At 41.4% G+C, this 21,356-nt stretch overlaps 1 protein-coding gene across 6 annotated transcripts in view; it reads right to left on the reverse strand.

The window, feature by feature from the left end:
* Nucleotides 1-21,356, reverse strand: part of TBC1D16 (TBC1 domain family member 16) — a 269,316-nt gene that overhangs the window by 111,798 nt on the left and 136,162 nt on the right. For 5 of the 6 annotated variants that reach the window (XM_077459627.1, XM_077459629.1, XM_077459630.1 and 2 more), the window contains 2 exons: nt 18,726-18,879; nt 11,607-11,774 (listed from right to left, as the gene is read on the reverse strand). In XM_077459627.1, coding sequence (XP_077315753.1) covers nt 11,607-11,774; nt 18,726-18,879 — 322 coding nt within the window. The remainder of the gene's footprint in view (nt 1-11,606; nt 11,775-18,725; nt 18,880-21,356) is intronic. The other variant, XM_077459631.1, reaches the window with a different exon arrangement.

The raw sequence follows: 21,356 nt of genomic DNA on the forward strand, positions 1-21,356 counted from the left end.
GTGGATGGGCTGAGGTGAGCGTGATGCCGCCACGCTGATTCTCCCCCGCCGGATCTGTAAACAGCGGGCTGTCGGAAAGCTCGATGAATATCTGGGGGGAGGAGTCAGGCCGGAGTGTTCCAGGAGAGTTGAAGGGCCGGTATATGCCGAAGACGGCCGAAAGCGCCCGAAGAGATACCGACGCAAGCCGAGGCCGGCCGAGGACATTCCGGCCAGTGCAGGAGGGAGGCGCCGATACACGCCAGCTCTGGTACCCGTGAGTACCCCCCGTGGGGGAAAATAGGCTAGGTGTAGCCCCCCCTGAAGTGAGGAAAAACAAAACGGCCGGTGTACTGGAGGCGTCCGGTCAGCAGACTATATTAGCTGATTCACCTGATATTTGGGGACGAAGGCAGCAGGATATTGGTTCCCCTTATTGTGCTTTGTTATGCCCTTCTTTTTTTTTTCAGCTGTGAAAGATTCAGGAGCTATAGCTTTTACTGAAGGAACTGTAGGGGTATACATGCTTGTGTTGCTATCGATCAGCCTGCTATTCGTCTTGGTATCTTTTTTGGATGATAAGATTTATTTTACAACTTGTTGAATGATATCCTAATGACATACTCTAAATGGTTTGCCTCCCTAATTGTATATTTATCCGAATGACCTATAAAGGTAGTAACGGACAACACAGTTAAGAATCTTTAAGAAGAGAGAAAAAAAAAAAAAAAAAAAAGGAAACAGAAACCAGGTTATAGTCTGGTAGTAGGTTCCAGCAAGCAGCAGCCTGTAAGAGCATTTTTTTTTTCCTCTCCCCCCTTCCTTTTCTCCTCTATACAGCACGGAATTATAGTTACGCTTGAAAGGCCTTGATAGGGTCTTAATACCTAGGTCTCATCTTTTTTGGCTTTACCTGGGGTAATTGCTGTATATAGCATCAGTGTCTCCCCCCCCCCCTTATTTTTAATTTTTTTTTTTTTTTCCTTCCCTCCTCCCTTCATACATAAGTTAATAAGTTAAAATGTCAAGGCGACGAGGTGAGGAACAGCCGCATCAGGAGGGCACGGGGACACAACACCTCCGCTCGTCCAAAGAAAAGGAAAAAAGTAATCAGGCAGCAATATCAGCCGCAGCAAAATTAGAGCGGTTTGTGCATACCCCGGCCCAATCACCAACTAAGGGGGGGCAGATGGTACAAAGTAAAATCCAGCATGGGGGTCCCGCTGATAGAAAAAGCCAAGGCCATTCGGCTTCCCTGGCCACGCCAGCATCGGGGTGTAAGAGTAAAAGTAATAAGAGCCAGGGGGGTATTCAAGGTGACCTGGAGCCAGATGTGAGTGAAAGTCCACCAGTGGAGGAGGCCCCAACACTGAAGGATGTCCTATTAGCGGTAAACGCATGTAAACTGTCACTGGGAGACCTGGCAGTTCAGTTAACGGGAATGAAGGAGGAAATATCACTAGTTCGTCAAGACATTCAAAAAGTAGTTGAAAGAACAACGGCGCTGGAAACGAGAATGAGTCAATTGGAAGATGACTTATATCCAACCCAGGCGGAGGTTAAGAATATGAAAAAGCAATTGGACAGCTATGCTATTAAAATGGATGAATTAGAAAATAGATCCCGTAGGGATAATATCAGGATGTTGGGGTTACCTGAGAAAAGCGAAGGCCCTGACGCTATAAAATTTTTGGAGTCTTGGTTTGTAGATATGTTCGGAAAGGAAGGTTTCTCACCTTTTTTCTCGATAGAACGAGTTTCCCTTTAGAGCCCCGCTGCCCGGAGGGCGTCCCAGACCCATGCTGCTGAAGCTCTTTAATTACAAGGACAAGGTGACACTAATGCGCAAGGCGAGGGAGTTGGGAGACATCTCCTTTAAAGGTTCAAAGATTTCACTCTATCCAGATTACTCTCCCGAACTGCAGAGACATAGAGCGGAATTCCGGACAATTAAAGCCACCCTGCATTCATATAAAGTACCGTATGCACTTTTATATCCAGCAAGACTGCGGGTGATGACCCCGGATGGGGTACAGATTTTTTACTCTGCAGATGGGGCATTACATTGGCTGGAAGCTAATAAGGCGTCCTTACAGAATAGTCAGGGGGAAAGGGAGGGTAGATAGCAAGGGAGGGGGGTGGTTATAAAGCTGATTGACAAATACTTAGTCGGATTTGGAAGTTAAGTGATGGTAGGGTGGGGGAGAGACAATGGGGCGGTGTCTGTGTGTGTGGGTAATAGGTGGGTTATGGATGTTTCGGTCACGTTAAACTCCCGTAGGGAGCACCTTGATAGGTGGAGGAAAGGGAGGGAGGGGGTGGTATTAAATGGGAGGGTAGGGTGGGTTGTGGGACGAGGGGGGTCTGGGGGGGAGGGTGCGGGATGGAGGGGAAGAGTGTTTAGAAAAATAAATCACGTGAAGGGAAAATTAGAATATAGCACGATAAAAGCACAAGAGAACAAGATAAATAATTCTAAGTATTACTACAGGGTATCACATATAAGGGTTAAATTTAATCTTAAGCCACTAACGCACAAAGTATGGAAAATTCAATGGATGATGAAATTGGGGTTGGAGCACTTTTTGAATATTGGTACACTGGTAGGCTCTATATATTACAAGTATTATCTATATTTGCATCATTTAGCTGCGTGGCGTTCTCCACTTGTTAGCCTGTTTTCTTTACTGCTTGATTGCGCAGATGACACAGGCTAAAATTCTCAATATTGGGTCCTGGAATGTGAGGGGCCTGGGCACCTCGGTTAAAAAGGCGTCAGTTTTTGCTATGTTGGAGAGATTGGACGTTGGACTGGCCTGCTTGCAGGAGACTCACTTAACCAATATGTCTAAACTTCAACTAAATAATAGGAAATATCAACAGCAGTACCACTCAGTTTACTCCTCTTATTCTAGGGGGGTGAGTGTAATAATCAAAGAGGGGGTGAGTTTCTCCTGCAGACAGGTCAGCATAGATGAGTCGGGCCGATATGTTTTTTTGTACGGTAAATTAGAGGGTAGCTACTGCATTTTGGCAAATATATATATACCCCCACCGTTTAAAATGGAAGTCGTATATAAATTGATGGAATTTATTGGGGATAAAGAAGGTATCCCGATTATAGCGTTGGGAGACTTCAATGAAGTTCTTGACGCAAATATTGATAGGTTCCCCCCCAAGGTGCGGCCCCGGGATGTGGGAGAAACCAGGCTGAGCTGCTTTTTGAAGGAAATAGGGCTAATGGACCTGTGGAGGGAGCGATACCCGAGAGTCAAACAATACTCATGCCTGTCAGGATCCTATGGTACCCTTTCTAGGATAGACATGGCTATAGGAAATGCAGAAATGGCACAAAATATTAGGGATATAGAATATATGCCTAGAGGGATCTCAGACCATTCCCTGGTAAGGGTAGCGTTAAACACAGGGGTGAAAGAAATTCAAGTGGGCTGGAAGATCAGTCCATTTTGGCTGGAACTCATGAAGGATGAAGTGGAGGTTAAACTAAGACTACGAGAGTTTATAAGTTTTAATGCAGGCACCGCACCAACTAGCGTAATCTGGGATACCTTAAAGGCCTTTCTTAGGGGTATATTGATCCAGCAGGTAGCAAGAATGAAGCGAAAATCTAGGTTGTGGGAGGAGAGTATTAGGAAGGAACTGTTAGAGGCAGAAAATGACTATGTAAATGATCCAACCCCAGTGAAACAAAAAATATGGTTAAATACACAACAAGGTTATAAAACAGCAATTATAAAAAAAGAAGAAAGTAAACGAATATTTTTGAAACAGCGTTATTTTGGAGAAGGAGAGGGCGTGGGTAGATTGCTAGCACAGCTGGTTAAGACAAATCCCCCCCCCCTCAGTCATTTCCAGTATTAGAACCTCAAACGGGGTATCACCTCGTAGGGGAGAGGAGATAATAGAAACTTTTGGAAACTTTTACAGGGAGCTGTACCGGTCACAAGGAATAGGGAAGGAAGGGGAAATGGATAGATTCCTGGAAGGCCTAGAAATGGCGACTCTTACCCGGGAGGAAAGGGAAGCATTAGACGCCCCGATAACCATTAATGAGTTACAACAGGCAGTGGCTGGGATGCCTAATCAAAAGGCCCCAGGTCCGGACGGGCTCCCGGTAGAAATATATAAATATTATGGAGAATTGCTGCTCCCAGAGTTGTTTAAGACACTGACGGATATAGTGGAGGGGGGACAACTACCTGTATCAATGACTGAGGCAACTATTATAGTGATCCCCAAAGCAGATAAGGACCCGCTGGAAGTGGCCTCATATAGGCCAATCTAGTTATTGAATTCGGACGAAAAAATCTTAGCCAAGGTACTCTCAAACAGGTTGAATCAAGTCATTGCTAAGTTAGTACACCCAGACCAAACGGGATTTATCTTGGGAAGATCCACCAGTATGAATATTAGAAGGACTTTTTTAAATATGCAGATTCCCTCAGAGAACATGGGGACAAGGGCTATAATGTCTTTGGATGTAACAAAGGCTTTCGATAGCCTAGAGTGGAAGTATCTTTGGCGGGTGCTGGAGAAAATAGGAATGGGTCCCTCCTTTATCGGCTGGATCAAAAGGATGTATAATGCCCCCAGTGCCAGGGTAAGGGTCAATGGTAGATACTCTGAAAAGATCGAAATGAGCAGAGGGACAAGGCAAGGTTGCCCTTTGTCTCCTCTGCTCTTTGCGCTGGCCATAGAGCCATTAGCAATAGCGACTAGGGCTAATCCGGGGATTAAGGGATTCCAAAGAAGGGGAGAGAGACAGGAAAAGATTGCATTATACGCGGACGACGTTTTACTTTTCTTGGGAGACACTGGTCCATCCCTGGACCAGGCCGTTACCCTAGTAGAGGGTTTTGGAAAATTTTCAGGGCTGGCTATAAACTGGGGGAAGTCCGAGCTACTCCGAGTCGACTCCCCGGATGCTGCGGCTGCGCTGGGGGGGTTACAGGTGAGGGTGGTAGATGCTATGAAGTATCTTGGTATATATTTGACAGTGAACCCCGATCAGTATATTAATAAAAATCTAATTCCACTTTTGAATAAATTTAAGTGTAAGCGCGACGTCTGGAGTAAACTGCCGTTATCAGTGATGGGGCGCTACAGCCTGATTAAGATGATTTGGATGCCACAGCTGCTATATGTTTTACATAACGCACCGGTGTGGATATGTAAAAAATGGTTTAAAAAATTGGAGACCCTCTTCCGGGAGCTTATTTGGAGGAAAGGCACGGCCCGGATACGACTCCAGACATTGCAGCTACCAATAGACAGAGGAGGACTGGCGGTGCCACACCCTAGGAATTACTACCTGGCGGCGCAGCTGCAGCATTTGGCGGGTTGCGACTCGGAGCAGGGTAGAAATTTAAAAGGAGGGATTAGAATGATAGGAGCCCCACATGAATTTATCGCAGAGGCCCTGGAGGCAGATTCCTTTCAGTATAATAACTCGGTAACTAAAATGTTAGGTAAGATATGGAAAGTGGTGAAATTAAAAATGGGTTATACAGGACTTCCAGAATTTACACCTCTCTGGGATAATAAAAATTTACCGGAATTATCTATAATAGATAAGGTTAAAACGTGGGAACGGAATGGTATAACTAAATTGATCCAACTTTATGACGGCGGGGCCTTAAGGACATTTTCGGATCTAAAAAAGATCTACGATATACCACAAAAATCATTTTTTAGCTACCTACAGGTGAGCCACGCCCTAGCAGCACAGTTTGGGGTAAATACGCCACAGTGGGATAAAACACCTTTACTCTCGAACCTACTTACAACAGATAGGGCAAGTGGGTGTATCTCAGGTATATATAAACAGCTAGGTATGAACCCCAACCAGGAAATTGATCATCCGAATTTGAAGAGGAAGTGGGAAGAGGATATAGGGGAAATATCAGATATGCAGTGGAGGAGAATAATGGAGTTGGGGCCGGTGACGTCAGTCTCCCCCTCACAAAAGATCTCACAGCTGATGTTGGTACACAGGGCTTACTATACGCCTAAGAGATTATGTTTGTTCGGTAGGAGAATAGACGACAGGTGCCCTAGATGTCGGGGACAGGGAGACCTTTTGCACATGGTATGGCGCTGTCCGAAGTTATTTCGGTATTGGAGAGACGTGGTGGAGAGTATTAATAAGATCTTTAAGTTAGAACTGGTAATGGACCCGATCCTGTGTGTGCTGGGCTGTAGGCAGGAGCAGAGAGAACGAAAAAATACTACGGTGGCAGTGGTACGCTGTTTATACCAAGCGCGTAGACTGATTGCGCAAAGATGGCAAGCGGAGAGAGCCCCTTTGGTGGGAGAGTGGACCCAAAGCATTAATGAACTAATATGGAAAGAGAAGACCCTATATGTAAGGAGAGGGAATTTCAGAGAGTGGAAAGAAATTTGGACGCCATGGATAAATGAGTTGGGATACCCTATAGATTAGAAGGAATGAGTAGAGGGAGATGTAGGTGCTATGGTGACGGCGCATTGCTGTTCCTGTGCCTTTATGCGTGAAGGGGGAAGGGGGTGGTGGGAGAAGGGGAGCGAGGGGGAGGGGGAAGGGAGGGTAGGGGAGAGATGGGAAAAAAGGATAAATAATAAAATTAGGCTGTTGTTGTGTAGCTGTATTTTAGGAAGACTTTTAATTTTTGATGGAAAAGTTAATAAAGAATAGTGAAAATAATAATTTATAAGCCACGATGATGAGGAACCATGCTGAGACATAAATGAGCTGCAAGGTGATTGAGTCTCTAGCAGATGATTTCTGATGTGGAAAAAAAAAAAAAGTAGTGAGTTTACAGCTTGCATAACAGTGTAAATTTGTTGTCCCCTCAAAATAACTCAACACAGCCATTAATGTCTAAATCGCTGGCAACAAAAGCGAGTACACCCCTAAGTGAAAATGCCCAAATTGGGCCCAAAGTGTCAATATTTTGTGTGGCCAGCATTAATTTTCCAGCACTGCCTTAACCCTCTTGGGCATGGAGTTCACCAAAGCGTCACAGGGTGTCACTGGAGTCCTCTTCCACTTCTCCATGATGACATCACCGAGCTGGTGGATGTTAGAGACCTTGCGCTCCTCCATCTTCCGTTTGAGGATGTCTCACAGATGCTCAATAGGGTTTAGGTCTGGAGACATGCTTGGCCAGTCCATCACCTTTACCCTCAGCTTCTTTAGTGGTCGTCTTGGAGGTGTGTTTGGTGTCGTTATAAATCCCTTCTCATGCGGTCCAGTCTCCAATGGGAGGGGATTCATGCTCTGCTTAAGTATGTCACATTACATGCTGGCATTCATGGTTCCCTCAATGAACTTTAGCCCCCCAGTGCTGGCAGCTTGGTTGCCACCACATACGCTTGGCACCATCTTCTGAACAAAGCAACAATTATTGTTTTCAGATCCTTCTTTGCCATGAGGTGTCATGTTGAACTTCCAGTGACCAGTATTACACCTGCTTCCCATTCACACTAATGAGTCACAGTACGCCGGGGAAGGAAAATGGATAATTGGGCCCAATTTGGATATTTTCACTTAGGGGTGTACTCACTTTTGTTGCCAGCGGTTTAGACATTAATGGTTTTGTGTTAAGTTGTTTTGAGGGGGACAGCAAAGTGACACTGTTATATAAGCAGTACACTCACTACTTTACATTGTAGCAAAGTGTAATATCTTCAGTGTTGTCACATGAAAAGATATAATAAAATATTTACAAAAATGTGAGGGGTGTACTCACTTTTGTGAGAAACTGTAGGTCAAACTGAGACCTAAACCAACTGTTTAATAGTAAAATTCCTAAGGGTAAATAATCAATCAACCTATTGTATGCCTGTTAAGTTGAAGTCCACAGAAGTAAAGAAACATTTATCAATACATTCTCTATGATAAGGGAAAGCTTCATCACATTGAAAGGAGGAAGCCATGACGCAGAGCCCGAGAGGGGGCATTTTAAGTACTGAATGTATGGGGATGATCTTTGTGGCAGCACAAGCTGTAAAAGACCCCTTACCTAGTACAACGGGTTTATCCCCTAGATGGGTGGCACAGTGTTCTGCATCATTTCGATTATAAACAACTAATTAAGTACATAAATGAGTTATGTAGAACCTGCTCTAATACAGTCCCATTAGAGGCAGGTTGAAAAAGCTCTGAAACTGAATCAGAGATGTTGTTAGGGCCCTCAGGCAGTCTGAGAGGTAACGGCCCAGTAAAGAGGAAGGCGAAAGAGTGAAATTTGAGCTTCTGCAAACAAATGGCTCCATTAATGGTGTACAGACTGCACACATCATAAGTGGATATAAAAAGCCTGAAACACACAGTATAAGTCTCAGGCTCAGACAGCAAAGCTATATAGAAGCTGCTGATGAGCAAAACTGTAAAGATATAGGGGTAACCACATCAAGGTAGTAGGCATGCTGGGGATATAGGTGAGCTGCCTCTACATTAGGAGAGTAGGGAACAAGGGCACCTATTACAGTGGGATTGGCCTCTGAGCATATCTTATAAGCATTGTAGTACTGCTTATTGGTAAGAAACTAGGTCCAAAGAGAGGCAAGGCCTTTAGTACTCACAAACCCAAGCAGTTTCTGCAGAAGAGTTGCAGGTGGTCAGAAGAAATCAAGTCACTGTCAGTAGGCAGTGAAACAATACTGCAGACTGGATGTCTTTCAATGCACTTAAAAGCAGCAAGGTTAGGCTGCTTTCACACTGGGGCGAGAGCAGCGTCGGCGGTAAAGCGCCGCTATTTTTAGCGGCGCTTTACCGTCGTTTTAGCGGCGGTGCGCGGGCGCTAGCGGGGTGGTTTTAACCCCCGCTAGCGGCCGAAAAGGGGTTAAACCCGCCCGCAAAGCGCCGCTGCAGCGGCGCTTTGCCGGCGGTATTGCCGCGGTGTCCCATTGATTTCAATGGGTAGCAGCGGTATAGGAGCGGTGAATACACCGCTCCTTCACCGCTGCAAAGATGCGGCTGGCAGGACTTTTTTCACCGTCCTGCCAGCGCATCGCTCCAGTGTGAAAGCCCTCCGGCTTTCACACTGGAGTTAAAGGGGCCGGTTTTTTTCAGGCGTTACACAGGCGCTATTTTTAGCGCTGTAACGCCTGAATACCGCCCCAGTGTGAAAGCAGCCTTAAGGTGCTTCCTCTTAATCCAAAAGATGGGAAATGAGCATGTGCACTCCACCTATTCAAGCATGACTGTTACTTCAGTAAAAAAAATAAAAAAAAAATAAAAAAGCTTAACGTTTAAAATGGCACCCAGTTGTCATAACTGCCCTTTCTGCAGCCCAACCAGCCATACTAATAATGATTTGAGAGAGACTGGACCTTGCTGAAAGGGTGTGCTATGGCTCTAGAACTGAAAAGCGCTCTATGGGTAACTGATACTCTACCAGATCGAAAAGTGCCATAAAACAGAGCCATTTTGCAAAGGTAACATCAGGATAGTTTAATCACTATTGGCAACTCAGAGAATGAAACCTCTGAAACTGGGTGACAGCTGAACCTGTACCACAGCTCTGGATATATAGAGTGCTCTGCAATTAACTGACAAATGCACAATAATCTGAAAAGCACCACAATGCAGAGCACTGAAGGTGACATACCAGGTTGCCTTTGCAACTTACAAAAGCTGATTCACACAGGTAATCATTAGAGATTGGCTTACACCAGGGCCTGTACCATGGCTCTGAAACTGGAGAGTGCTCTGCGGCTACAGTACACATAGGTCCGTAAAGTCCCACAATGCAGAGGCCAGTGCCTGAAGTTCACAATCTAGGTTTTCTTTACCCCATTCATGGGCTTACACTCAGACTGAACCTTCAGAGCCTGGGTCACATCAGACACTGTGCCACAGCTCTGAAACTGGAAAGCATTCCGTGGCTAACTGATATTGTACAAAAACCAGGGAAGTCTGGGAAGCACCATGAGCAGAGCCCAGTACCCGAAGGTCACATTTCAGAAAAGCTTCACAATCTTCCTTCTAGTGATGCTCAGAGTAACTCCCAGACCCAAAAAACACTGATCTGGTTTTCTGCATAGAAAACCCAGATCAGCAGCATGTTATTGATGTTTTTATTAAAATAGGTAAATGTTTTGCAAAAGAGAAAAAACATTATTCTAGAACACAAGCAAAAAAAGGGAAGCATGATGCAAGTAGGAGGGCTTATACCTGGCTGGCCAAAGGCTTTATTGTTTGCCAGTGTTCAATTCCTCTTAAAGATGGCAGTATATTTCAAATGTCCAAGAATTACTTTATTCTTGTGACCCTTAATGAATGTTAAGGGTGGTATGGTATGTTCAGGGTGATGTGCAGTGTTAGTTTTCTGCCACATAGTGTTTTGCCTTTAGGCCAAAAAGTTAAATGTTGGTCTCATCTAATCAGAGCACCTTCTTCCACATGTTTGTTGTGTCCCCCACATGGCTTCTCGTAATCTGCTAACAGGATTTCTTATGGCTTTCTTTCAACAATGGCTTTCTTCTTGCCACTCATCCATAAAGGCCAGATATGTGGAGTGCACGACTAATAGTTGTCCTGTGGACAGATTCTCCCACCTGAACTGTGGATCTCTGCAGCTCCTCCAGAGTTACCATGGGCCTCTTGGCTGCTTCTCTGATTAACATTCTCCTTGCCTGGTCTGTCAGTTTAGGTGGACGGCCATGTCTTGGTAGGTTTGCAGTTGTGGCATACTCTTTCCCATTATCAGATCATGGATTAAACAGTGCTCTGTACAATGTTCAAAGATTGGGATATGGTTTTATAACATAACCCTGCTTTAAACATCTCCACAACTTTATCTCTGGCCTGTCTGGTGTGTTCCTTGGCCTTCGTAATGCTGTTTGTTCACTAAGGTTCTCTAACAAACTTCTGAGGGCTTCACAGAACAGCTGTATTTATACTGATATTAAATTACAAACAGGTGGACTTTATTTACTAATTAGGTGACTTATGAAGGCAATTGGGTCCACTGGATTTTAGTTAGGGGTATCAGAGTAAAGGGGACTGAATACAAATGCACGCCACACTTTTTAGATATTTATTTGTAAAACTTTGTGAAAACCATTTATCATTTTCCTTCCACTCCACAATTATGTGCTACTTTTTGTTGGACTATCACATAAAATCTCGTTTTTGGTTGTAACATGACTAGCTGTGAAAAATTTCAAGAGGTATGAATACTTTTTCAAGGCACCGTATATGTATATTTAGCCCCCATTCACATTAGATCGTTTCCCTGGTCGTTTCCTTACACCTGACTGCGTAGAATCCCTTTATTTCCAATTGACCCTGATCACATTTGTATGTTTAGTTGCCCTACACTCAGAAAAAAAGTACAGACTTTTTTTGTTTTTGTTTTTTAGCGTATTCAGGCATTTTTATCCCAATGGGAACACCTGTAGAAGCCTAAAGAATCTCTCTCCTCCTATAGAATTGCTCTCCTCCCCTTGCCCAGCCAAACCCAGGGAAAAACGCATGCAAAAATACCTGCAATAATTCTGAAAAAAATCACCAGGAGTACACTCTGCTCAGGTATGAATGCAGGCTTTATGTCAGAAACTATGTTAGGTTTTCAAATATATCAAATATAAATAGACATTTTCCCTTTGTAGTTTCTGACCTTGCGGAGTTTGTACTCTTCCTCCACCTGTCCAACATCATTGAAATGCTGCAACCACAGAGTAACATCAAGTTTCTGGTACATTCCCTCTTCAGGATGAGCTTCAGTAGAAGGTATATTAGGCCTCTGTATTGAGAAGTGGAGACAGGTCTTGTCCTCTGATACCTGCTACAGAGTAAAAAAATAAAGGGTAAAAAAAAAAAAAAAACACAACTTAGACAATCCAAGGCCTCATATGAAAAATATGGAAATATTCCTGATAAACTGAATGGAATTTGGGCCTGCCAACAATGATACGTTGTAACAAACACTGTGAGAAACAGGGAGATCAGATTATATGTTGCCTGCTTCTTCTGTATTTATTTCACGTTTAAACACTCAAACACAATAAAGTTTAAAACTGTGTATGGAGACTAGAGGTGAGTAAAATTAAGATTTTAAACTTCCAAAAAGTGATTTTGACAAAATGTATCTTCTTAGCAAAATTAAAGCAGTTTGGTGGTTTTAATTTTTACACAAATAATTATCAAATACACATAGAAAAGTAAAAATACACACAAAGCAAAAATATCTAAATACAAAAGCTTTTAATTGCGCCTAAAGCTTACAAAAGCTCCTTTCAACTATCCTGGACCTGTTCTTGTGGCAAACATCATTAGCTAGTTTTAGGTTTTTGTTACAAAAAGAATTAGACGGTAAGAAAAGCCAATTAGAGGAATTAAAAGTAACAGTAGATAAAAAATGAATACACAAAAAAAAAAAAAAAGAAAGATCAAAAACACAAATACAAAAAGCACTGGGTCTTAAATGGCTCCTACAGGTTATGGAAGCTCCTTCCATCTATCCTGTACCTGTTCTTTTCTAAAAAAAAGCCCCTAATTTTACTTTTTTTTTCTCACAGGAAACAAAAACAGTAAAAAATAATAAAACGAAAAAAATTAAAGCTACAGTACACAATCATCAAATGCACATAAAAAGAAAAACAACATGTAAACAAAGAACATGAAAGTGTTACTAAACCCAAGACCCTGCGTGCACTATATCTGGTCTCCCACAGTACACAGAACATTGAAATGCAATATGGAAAGCGAGCTTTATGAATATATAGTGAAGGCCCTTAGCTAGCATAGGTTAACCAATTATCAGGGAGCACCAGCCCTATAAATAAAGTATATGTAAAGGGCAAATGTTGAGGAATTGGTGGTTCCCTGATAATGTAATGTACACTTATATTGATTAAAAAAATGTTTTTATTTATTCAAGCATAGAAAGAGACACAGATTCATATATCAAAAAAGCCCGAACATATATAAAATTACATATGTACAGTATGACATCCAAGGATGTTTACATGAAGATTGCCAACATGTTTCACCAGATTCACCAAATGAATAGGTGGAGCTCTAGACAATGGCTGCACACAACCTCCCTCAAATGGATAACATCCAATGAGTCAGTAACCAACATTTCCCTGAAAGGCATATACATATATAACGGACATAGACAGGTCTCCCTAAACCACAGTGAGCTCAGAAAGAAAACATGGTGAGTGTTTACCACATGAAAAAGCATTTAACCCAAGGAGGAGGGTCCATGCATCTCCTGTGCAGGGATGGGGAAGCAAGGGTATTACCCTGATAAAGAAAGACCCCCCAATGGTGCCTATCAGGGTTTCCCAAGGACCCCACAATCCAGCATATATCCAAGTTAGCTATGGCTTTATTGGTTGTGACACAATTGTATTAGGCTGGTATTTAGTATAACTTTTGCCTGTATGGTCTCTACTTTTAAATATAAATTTTTTGTATTATTTTTCATACATTTTTTTGCTTCAACATGAGGGTGCTTACACGAACTGCTCCTGGAATCCATCAGGTATTTCTTGCTATGTGGTGGGTACCCACAAGACGGTCTATCAATTTGGTCTCCTCTTTGTCCAAACACGCCAGACAATCTAAAGGTACACCCTTTAGACATCTCCCCCATTTATCTCTACTTGCAAGGGATAGGGAGCTATATGTTGGTTTATGATTATGTATGTTTACCTTTTCTATGTCTATTTACAGTTATCACAGTTGTGGAGCCATATTGTATGGAATAAAGCCCTGAAAAAGTGTCCGTTTGGTCGTAAACATGTTGACAATCTCTATGTAAACACCCTTGGATGTTATACAGTACATATGTCATTTTATTTGTTATTTTTTTTTATTGCCTTCTTTTTGATATATGGGTTATGTCTTTTTTTATGCTTGAATAAATACTAGTTTTTTAATAAATATATGTGTACTTTACATTATCAGGAAACCACCATTTAACGCCCAATTCCTTGACATTTCCCCTTTGCATAATGAAAATGCAATAGTTCTAGTAAATATAAACGAAACACCTTTTTTCATTAGCAGTTAGAGAAGTCGTGTGACTTCAATCAGTGCCTGGTCAAAGCTTGTAGGAGGAGTTTTCATTCTACCCCAATTGTCCTATGAGGATACAGGACCCCTAAACCCCCATTTGGACAGTGCAGATTGGCCCCACACTCTCCCAACAAAACAAAAAAAACTTTTAGCAACACACAAAAAACTGAGCATGTGCAGAGTGCCCCCAAGGCTCTGTTCTATTACGAGATGGTTTGGGGACTGTGGAAGAAGGGGAGGATCAGAGAAGACAGGATCAAGCAGTCTTTTTACACAATGAAGAGGATTAACTACAGTGAGTATAACAAGCATGCTTAAAAAAAAAAAACTAAAACTAGCTAATGATGTATGCCACAAGAACAAGTCCAGGATAGTTGAAAGGAGCTTTTGTAAGCCTTGGGAGCAATTCAAAGCCTTTTGATATTTTTGCTTTGTGTGTATTTTTACTTGTCTATGTGTATTTGATCATTATTTGTGTAAAAATGAAAACCAAACTGCTTTCATTTTGCGAAGACTGCAAATTTTGTGAAAAAAAATACAGACTGATTTTACGGTTTTGGGTTTAGTAACACTTTAAAGCTGTGCTCTGGATTTAAATATACTTTAATAGGTCAATGTCATCATCATTGTGCTCTACTCAGCCTAGCCAACCGATTTGTGCAAGGAAACCAGTGGATCCTTCCACAATAGGCTGTGTGCAGAAAACCATGGGGTATGGGATGGATACAAGACGAGAGTACAGAGGTGACAATGATGTGTACAGCAACATAAATAAATAACACTTTAAAGAGGAGCTTTAGCCAGGTTTCCAAAAATGACAAGTGAGCAGCTACAAAAACAAATGTAATATTATGGCATTTACCAGCTGGTCAGTCATACCAAAACTCATTTTCCACTGATACACATACATCCCAGTTGATGGAGAGCTGCTTGCCCCATGGGAAGCTCTTTGATTTGTATTAATTACGGATGATTAACCCATTCCCTATTGTTAACACTCAATCTTGGTAGCCATCCCTTCCCTCAGGCAGAAGCAATCTGGATGTGATCCAGCAGCACTGTACATTACAAATGGCCTATGTCACAGTAAAACCAGGAAAGTGACATTACATGGCTACTACTGAGGCCTGCACAGTGCATAATTAATTCTCTCCATCCACCACTGTAGCGGCAGAGACAGGATACAACGGCTTTGACTGCAGCTCTCCAGGGGGTTGTCAAATGTCATTGGCATAAAAACATGCTTCACCAGCTTAACATGATCCACAGCTCTCTGCAGTTTACAAACACTGTGCAATTGTACTGTGTGCCTCTGTTTCTGTTCATTTTCACATTAAACAACCTGATTATTACAGAAAAACTGATTTTTGTATGCGCAGAACTTTTTTCTTACACACAGTAAAACACTTTCATGAAAAATAAATTACAGGGCCAATAAGTAGTAGGTGTGTATGGGTTATTTGCGGAGTGTCACTTTAAGTCTACATGATAAATTGCAGCTTGTGATTTTAGCTGATAAATTGCCTTGGTTCACTAAGCTTTAAAAAATGTTTTATGAGCCAATAACAATATTTACTTTTAGCCATGCATTTGTTTATCAATTCTCGTTGGATATCATTGTTGAAAATAAGGGTCAACTATTGCTGTAGACACAGCGGATCATGGATCGGGGTAAAAGGCCAATCACAGTTGCATTTTACCCTGTGATCAGCTGGGTCCAATCACAGCTGATCACATGTAAACATACTTGCCGGCAGTCTTTTAGACCCCTTTCCCACTGGGGCATTTTCAGGCGCTTTAGCGCTAAAAAAAGAGCCTGTAAAGCGCTTTACAGGCGCTTTTTTAACGCTAAAGCGCCTGAAAAATGCCCTGGTGTGAAAGGGGTCTTACTCATGCGCTGTGTCTGTATGAGGAAAAGTGTGCTGATAACCTTCAAGGCTGTCATCACACTGTTTACACTTATAATCAGGACACTGATCATCAGTGTCCTGATAATCAATGCAGATCCCTTCAGTGCCGCCTCATAATTGCAGCCTCATCAATCCCCATTCATCAGAGCCCGTCAGTACAGCCTCATCAGTGCAGCCTATCAGTGAAGAAGAGAAATTACTTATTTGCTAAATGTTATAACAGAAGCGAAGAAAAACTTTTTTTTAAGCTTTTTGGTTGGTTTAGCAAATAAAAAAACCCCTAAAAAAACAAAAAAAAAAGTGGTGATTAAATACCACCAAAAGAAAGTTTTTTTCTCAAAAAAATGATTAAAAATGTCATATGAGTACAGTGTTCCATGATCGTGTAATGGTCATTTGAAGTGCAACAGCACTGAAAGCTGAAACCTGGCCTGGGCAGAAAATGGGGGAAAAGTGCTGGTATTGAAGTTGTTAAACAAAAGAGCTTTTTTTTGGCTGGTCTTGCTGCATTTAGTGATATGCAGCAAGAGAGAAACAATTTCAGAACAAACATGCTGCATTTAGGTTGATCCAGGAGCATTCCCTAATTTTTCAAAGAAAATCTTCAGCCAAAAAATAGATAACAATGAATAGCCTATATTACAAGGTAAAATATAATGACCATTATCATTTACCCCCTGAACCCTGCTAGTTCTGGACCTGCCCCCAGCTTGTGACTGGACAGTGAAAGGAGAAGAAGCACAGTGACAAGCTGATCTCTCCCGTCCTCTGCTCTTTCCACCTATTAGCATGGTTCCTGTTAGCACATTAACTGTTTGTCTCTTTGTGGTGCTTCTTCTTTTCCATGGAGTTGGGCTTTAACCACTTGCCTACCGGACACTTAAACCCCCCTCTTGCCCAGACCAATTTTCAGATTTCAGTGCTCTCACACTTGACAAATTACTCAGTCATGCAACACTTTACCCAAATAATTGTTTTGTCCTTGTTTTCATGCAAATAGAGCTTTCTTTTGGTGGTGCCACTGTTTTTTTTTTCTTTTCTTTTTTCTGTTTTTTTCTTAAAGGCTTTTTTTCTTTGTTTCTGTTATAAATTTTTGCAAATTAGTAATTTTTCTTCATAAATGTTGGCCATAATTTATACTGCTTCATATCTTTGGTAAAAAAAATAACCCCAAAACACAGTCTGCTACTCCTGAGTATGGCAATACCACATGTGTGGGACTTTTTCAAAGCCTAGCCACAACATGCAGGGAGCACGATCAGGTGTTCTAGGTGCATAAATTACACATCTAACTTGTTGACTACTGCTTACACTTTTGAAGGCCCTGGAGCACCATCTTTTTAAGATCATCTCTCATTGGACATGCCCATTATGTGGTAAAAGGCAGCTGTGATTGGCCACTTACCGCAATCTGTGATTGGCTGTGTCCAAGGGACACGGGCATCACAAATTTTCCCTGATGCATGCCCGTGGGGGCACACGGGAGCATGCAAAGGCAATTAAGGCCCACGTTGTAGCCATCATTCGGCTATAGCGCGGGTGCAAGGTGGTTAAAGTCTAAGCCCCCCCCCCCCTTTTTTTTTTATTTAATTCCAGCTCCCCTATGTACCAATATAGCATTCATGTACTTATTAAAACAGCTTTCCATTATTTCTACACAGGCTTACCTCACTCTCTTCATAGCTGTTTAAACATACTGCTTGATTACTTCTGCCTTACTTCCTGGTCAGACTTTAGGTCTTGACAAAGGAAGGAGTTGACCAGCTGATCTCATTATCACACACCCTGCATCATCTACCCTTACCTGGTCAACTGTAAAGTATTGCTCTGGTAACAGTGTGTTTTAAAAAAAATCATACATATATAAAAATTATTATTATTTTTTTTATATACTTTCACCAGTCAGTGTCCCTGATCACCACCACATCAGTTATATGATGATGCTGTACTGCACCGGTGACAGTATGTAAAAAAACATTTCTTAATGTTTCAAAACATTGTGACAAAACATTGCAACTTTAAAAAACTTGCCATGCCTCTTGCTAAATACAATGAACGGTCTACTTTCTAAAAATGAGTAAATTGGGGGGTATTTCTACTGTTCTGGGTTTTCAGGCCACAAGAAATTAGATTGGCTGTCAGTATCGGATTGATCAATTTTCAGATATACGGTATATACCATAGTTTGTAGACTCTACAACTTTCCTGCAGACTAAATAATAAACACTGATTTGGGTTATTTCTACCAAAGAAATGTAGCAGAATACAGTTTGGCCTTAAGGAATGGTTATTTGTAAAATGTTATAACGGACAATTTTTTTCCAAATTTTTGGTCTTTTTTTTGTTTATTTAGCAAAAAATAAATGGTGATTAAATACCACTAAAAGAAAGCTCTATTTGTGTGAAAAAAAAAGGTTAAAAATGTCATATGGGTATAGCGTTGCATGACCACGCAGTTGTCATTCAAAATACGACAACATTGAAAAGCTGAAAATTGGCCTGGGCAGAAAGAAGGTGACAGTGCCCAGTATTGTAGTGGGTAAAGTGCACATGCAAATTAAAGAGACAAGTTCATGTTAAAGCAAGCCCCATAGGCTGCACTCTACTGCACAAAAACATTTGTTTTGCTCCTCCACCATACCATTTGGTCACCAGAAACATGGAGAGGAAGCTCCAAACTTGAGTACATGAGCGACAATTGCCAAGCAACAGGGTTGTCATGTGGGAGCTGGAATTACACCTCTTCCTTTCCTGGTCACACTTACAATTCTAAATTTCAGGAGCCCTCTCTTTCATACCTGCTCCTTATCCTTCAGCTGTGTCTCCTGGCAGTATTTCCACTTTTGGAACACTTCGGACAGTTTTCCCAATCCTCCATGATGGAAATGAAAAACTTTGTACTGACTTTCTCGGCTGGCGATCACCAACTGTCCACTGGTACAAGCTTCATCGCTGAAATAGACACAATGCATGTATGTGAGCATATGAAATCACTTTACTTTGAAGGGCAATTTACATCTATGTCCCCTGTGGAAAGATCCCATCTCATTTTCTGTATGGTTATCAGACAGAACGATAGGGAAAATCTCCCCAGCATAGACACAAACATCAGTAAAAACCTGACTGGGGTTCTACCCTTTCTTAATCTGTGCATATGGCACTACACATTCTCATTGGACATGTTTTTTAAATCACAAGGTAAATTATGAAAAAAGCATCTGAACCAAAATTTTATTTTTTATTGGCAATAACCTCAACCAAATGCTTTCTGTAAATATTGGCTGGTTTTGGTTTAAAGGCACAGCTTTTCATTGGGAATGAAGTAAGGCTGAAAATACTGATTATTTTCATAATCGATTAATTGGCCGATTATTGTTTCGCTTAATCAGATAATAACCTTAAATGTGATGTATAATTTAGTTAATTAATGTGTAAAGTTTAAAAAAAAAAAAAAAGTATTTATTCTTAACCACTTCAATACAGGGCACTTTCACCCCCTTCCTTCCCAGCCCAATTTTCAGCTTTCAGCGCTCTAGCGCTTTCAGTGACAATTGCGCAGTCATGCTACACTGTACCCAAATGAAATTTTTATCATTTTGTTCGCACAAATAGAGCTTTTTTTTGGTGGTATTTATTCACGACTCCGTTTTTTATTTTTTGCGATATAAGCGCAAAAAAGCGGAAATTTGGGAAAAAAAACAATATTTTCTTTTTTCTATTTTAAAAGAAATCCAATAAAATCAAATTTTGTCATAAATTTAAGCTAAAATGTATTCTGCTACATGTTTTTGGTAAAAAAAATTCCGTTAAGTGTATAATAATTGGTTTGTGTGATCACGGACATATGTACGCAAATGATCATGTACATATGTGTGCAGGTGATCACGTACATATGTGTGCAGATACTCATTGGAACATGTGATTTTAGTGGGACATATGTGGGGGACATGTTTTTATTATTAGGGACATGTGTTTTTATTATTTGGGGACATTGTGTTTATACTGTGTGGTGTGTTTACTGTGTGGTGATTTGTGTGTACACTAGACTGGTGATCAGTGAGTAAAAAGCTGTAAAAACAGCTCATACTCACTGATCATCAGCCGGCTGCAGCGATCTGCTCTCCTCTCCTCAGCGATGCCTTCTGTGTGAGGAGAGGAGGAGCCGATTGCCTAGCAACCGGCTGTTTGTTTACATCACATGACGGCCGTGATTGGACACAGCCATCATGTGATCAGGAGGGCCAATCACAGAGCCCTCCTGCCGATCTGAGATGCGCCTTGTCCGGGTGACACGGGTGCATCGGGATCGCGCCGCTGCGTGGGCACGCGCGTGCGCGATCCCGCTCCTTCTGATGGACGTTCCTGAACGTCCTATCAGGAGTAGACGGCTCCCACCCGGCCGTATATGTGCATTGGCCGGGTGGGAAGTGGTTAAATATCTATATGAAGTGGTAATCATAAATAATCTATAAATAACTAAATATTCTGGTTAGGCAACAAAATCTCTAATCTACTCTGAGAATAATAGATAGAAGAGATATACTGTATAAACTACTAGACGTTGAATTTGGTAAATATCACTCAGAGATCAATTTTTTTTATTTAAATAAAACAAAAATAAAAAAAGACTGTTTTGCAGATTTTCAGACAGAACTGTAATAAATTACGTATGACAAACTCCCTTGTCATAGGGTGGTGGCTTGATAAAAACTACCTGCGCCTGCTGTCACTTATGCTGGCCATACAAAAACAATGTCTTCCTTAAAATTAAATTTATTTTTTGAAGAACGTTCGTGGGGTCAAATCGACGTTCGTTTTCTACCACAGTGATGGGGAAATTTGAAGGAGCAGAATAGAAAATTTCTTGATGAAAGGAATTTTCAGGCAGTGCATGTGGTTTTTTGTTCAGAAATTACATTCATTTAAAGGGGCTGTAAAGGTTTGCTTGTTTGTTTTTTAAACCACTTACAGACCGGAAGATTTTCCCCCTTAATGACCAGGCCATTTTTTTGTGATACAGCACTGCATCAATTTAACTGCCAATTGCGCGGTCATGCGATGTTGCACCCAAACAAAATCAACGTATTTTTTTCCCCACAAATAGAGCTTTCTTTTGGTGTTATTGTATAACCTCTATGGTTTTTATTTTTTGAGCTATAAACAAAAAAAGCGACAATTTTGAAAAAAAAAAATATTTTTTACTTTTTGCAATAATAAAAAAATAAAAATGTCTTCATCAGTTTAGGCCAATATGTATTCTTCTACATATGTTTGCGCAAAAGTTAGAGCATCTACAAAATAGGGGATAGATTTAGGGGATTGTTATTATTATGAACTTTTTTTTATTAGTAATGGCGGTGGTCAGTGATTTTTAGCGGGACTGCGACATAGTGGCAGACAGATTGGACACTTTTTTGGAACCACTGACA

This window comes from Lithobates pipiens, unplaced genomic scaffold, assembly GCF_037356315.1.
Source record: "Lithobates pipiens isolate NorthernLeopardFrog02 unplaced genomic scaffold, aLitPip1_a1.2 Scaffold_28, whole genome shotgun sequence".
Lineage (NCBI taxonomy): Eukaryota > Metazoa > Chordata > Amphibia > Anura > Ranidae > Lithobates > Lithobates pipiens.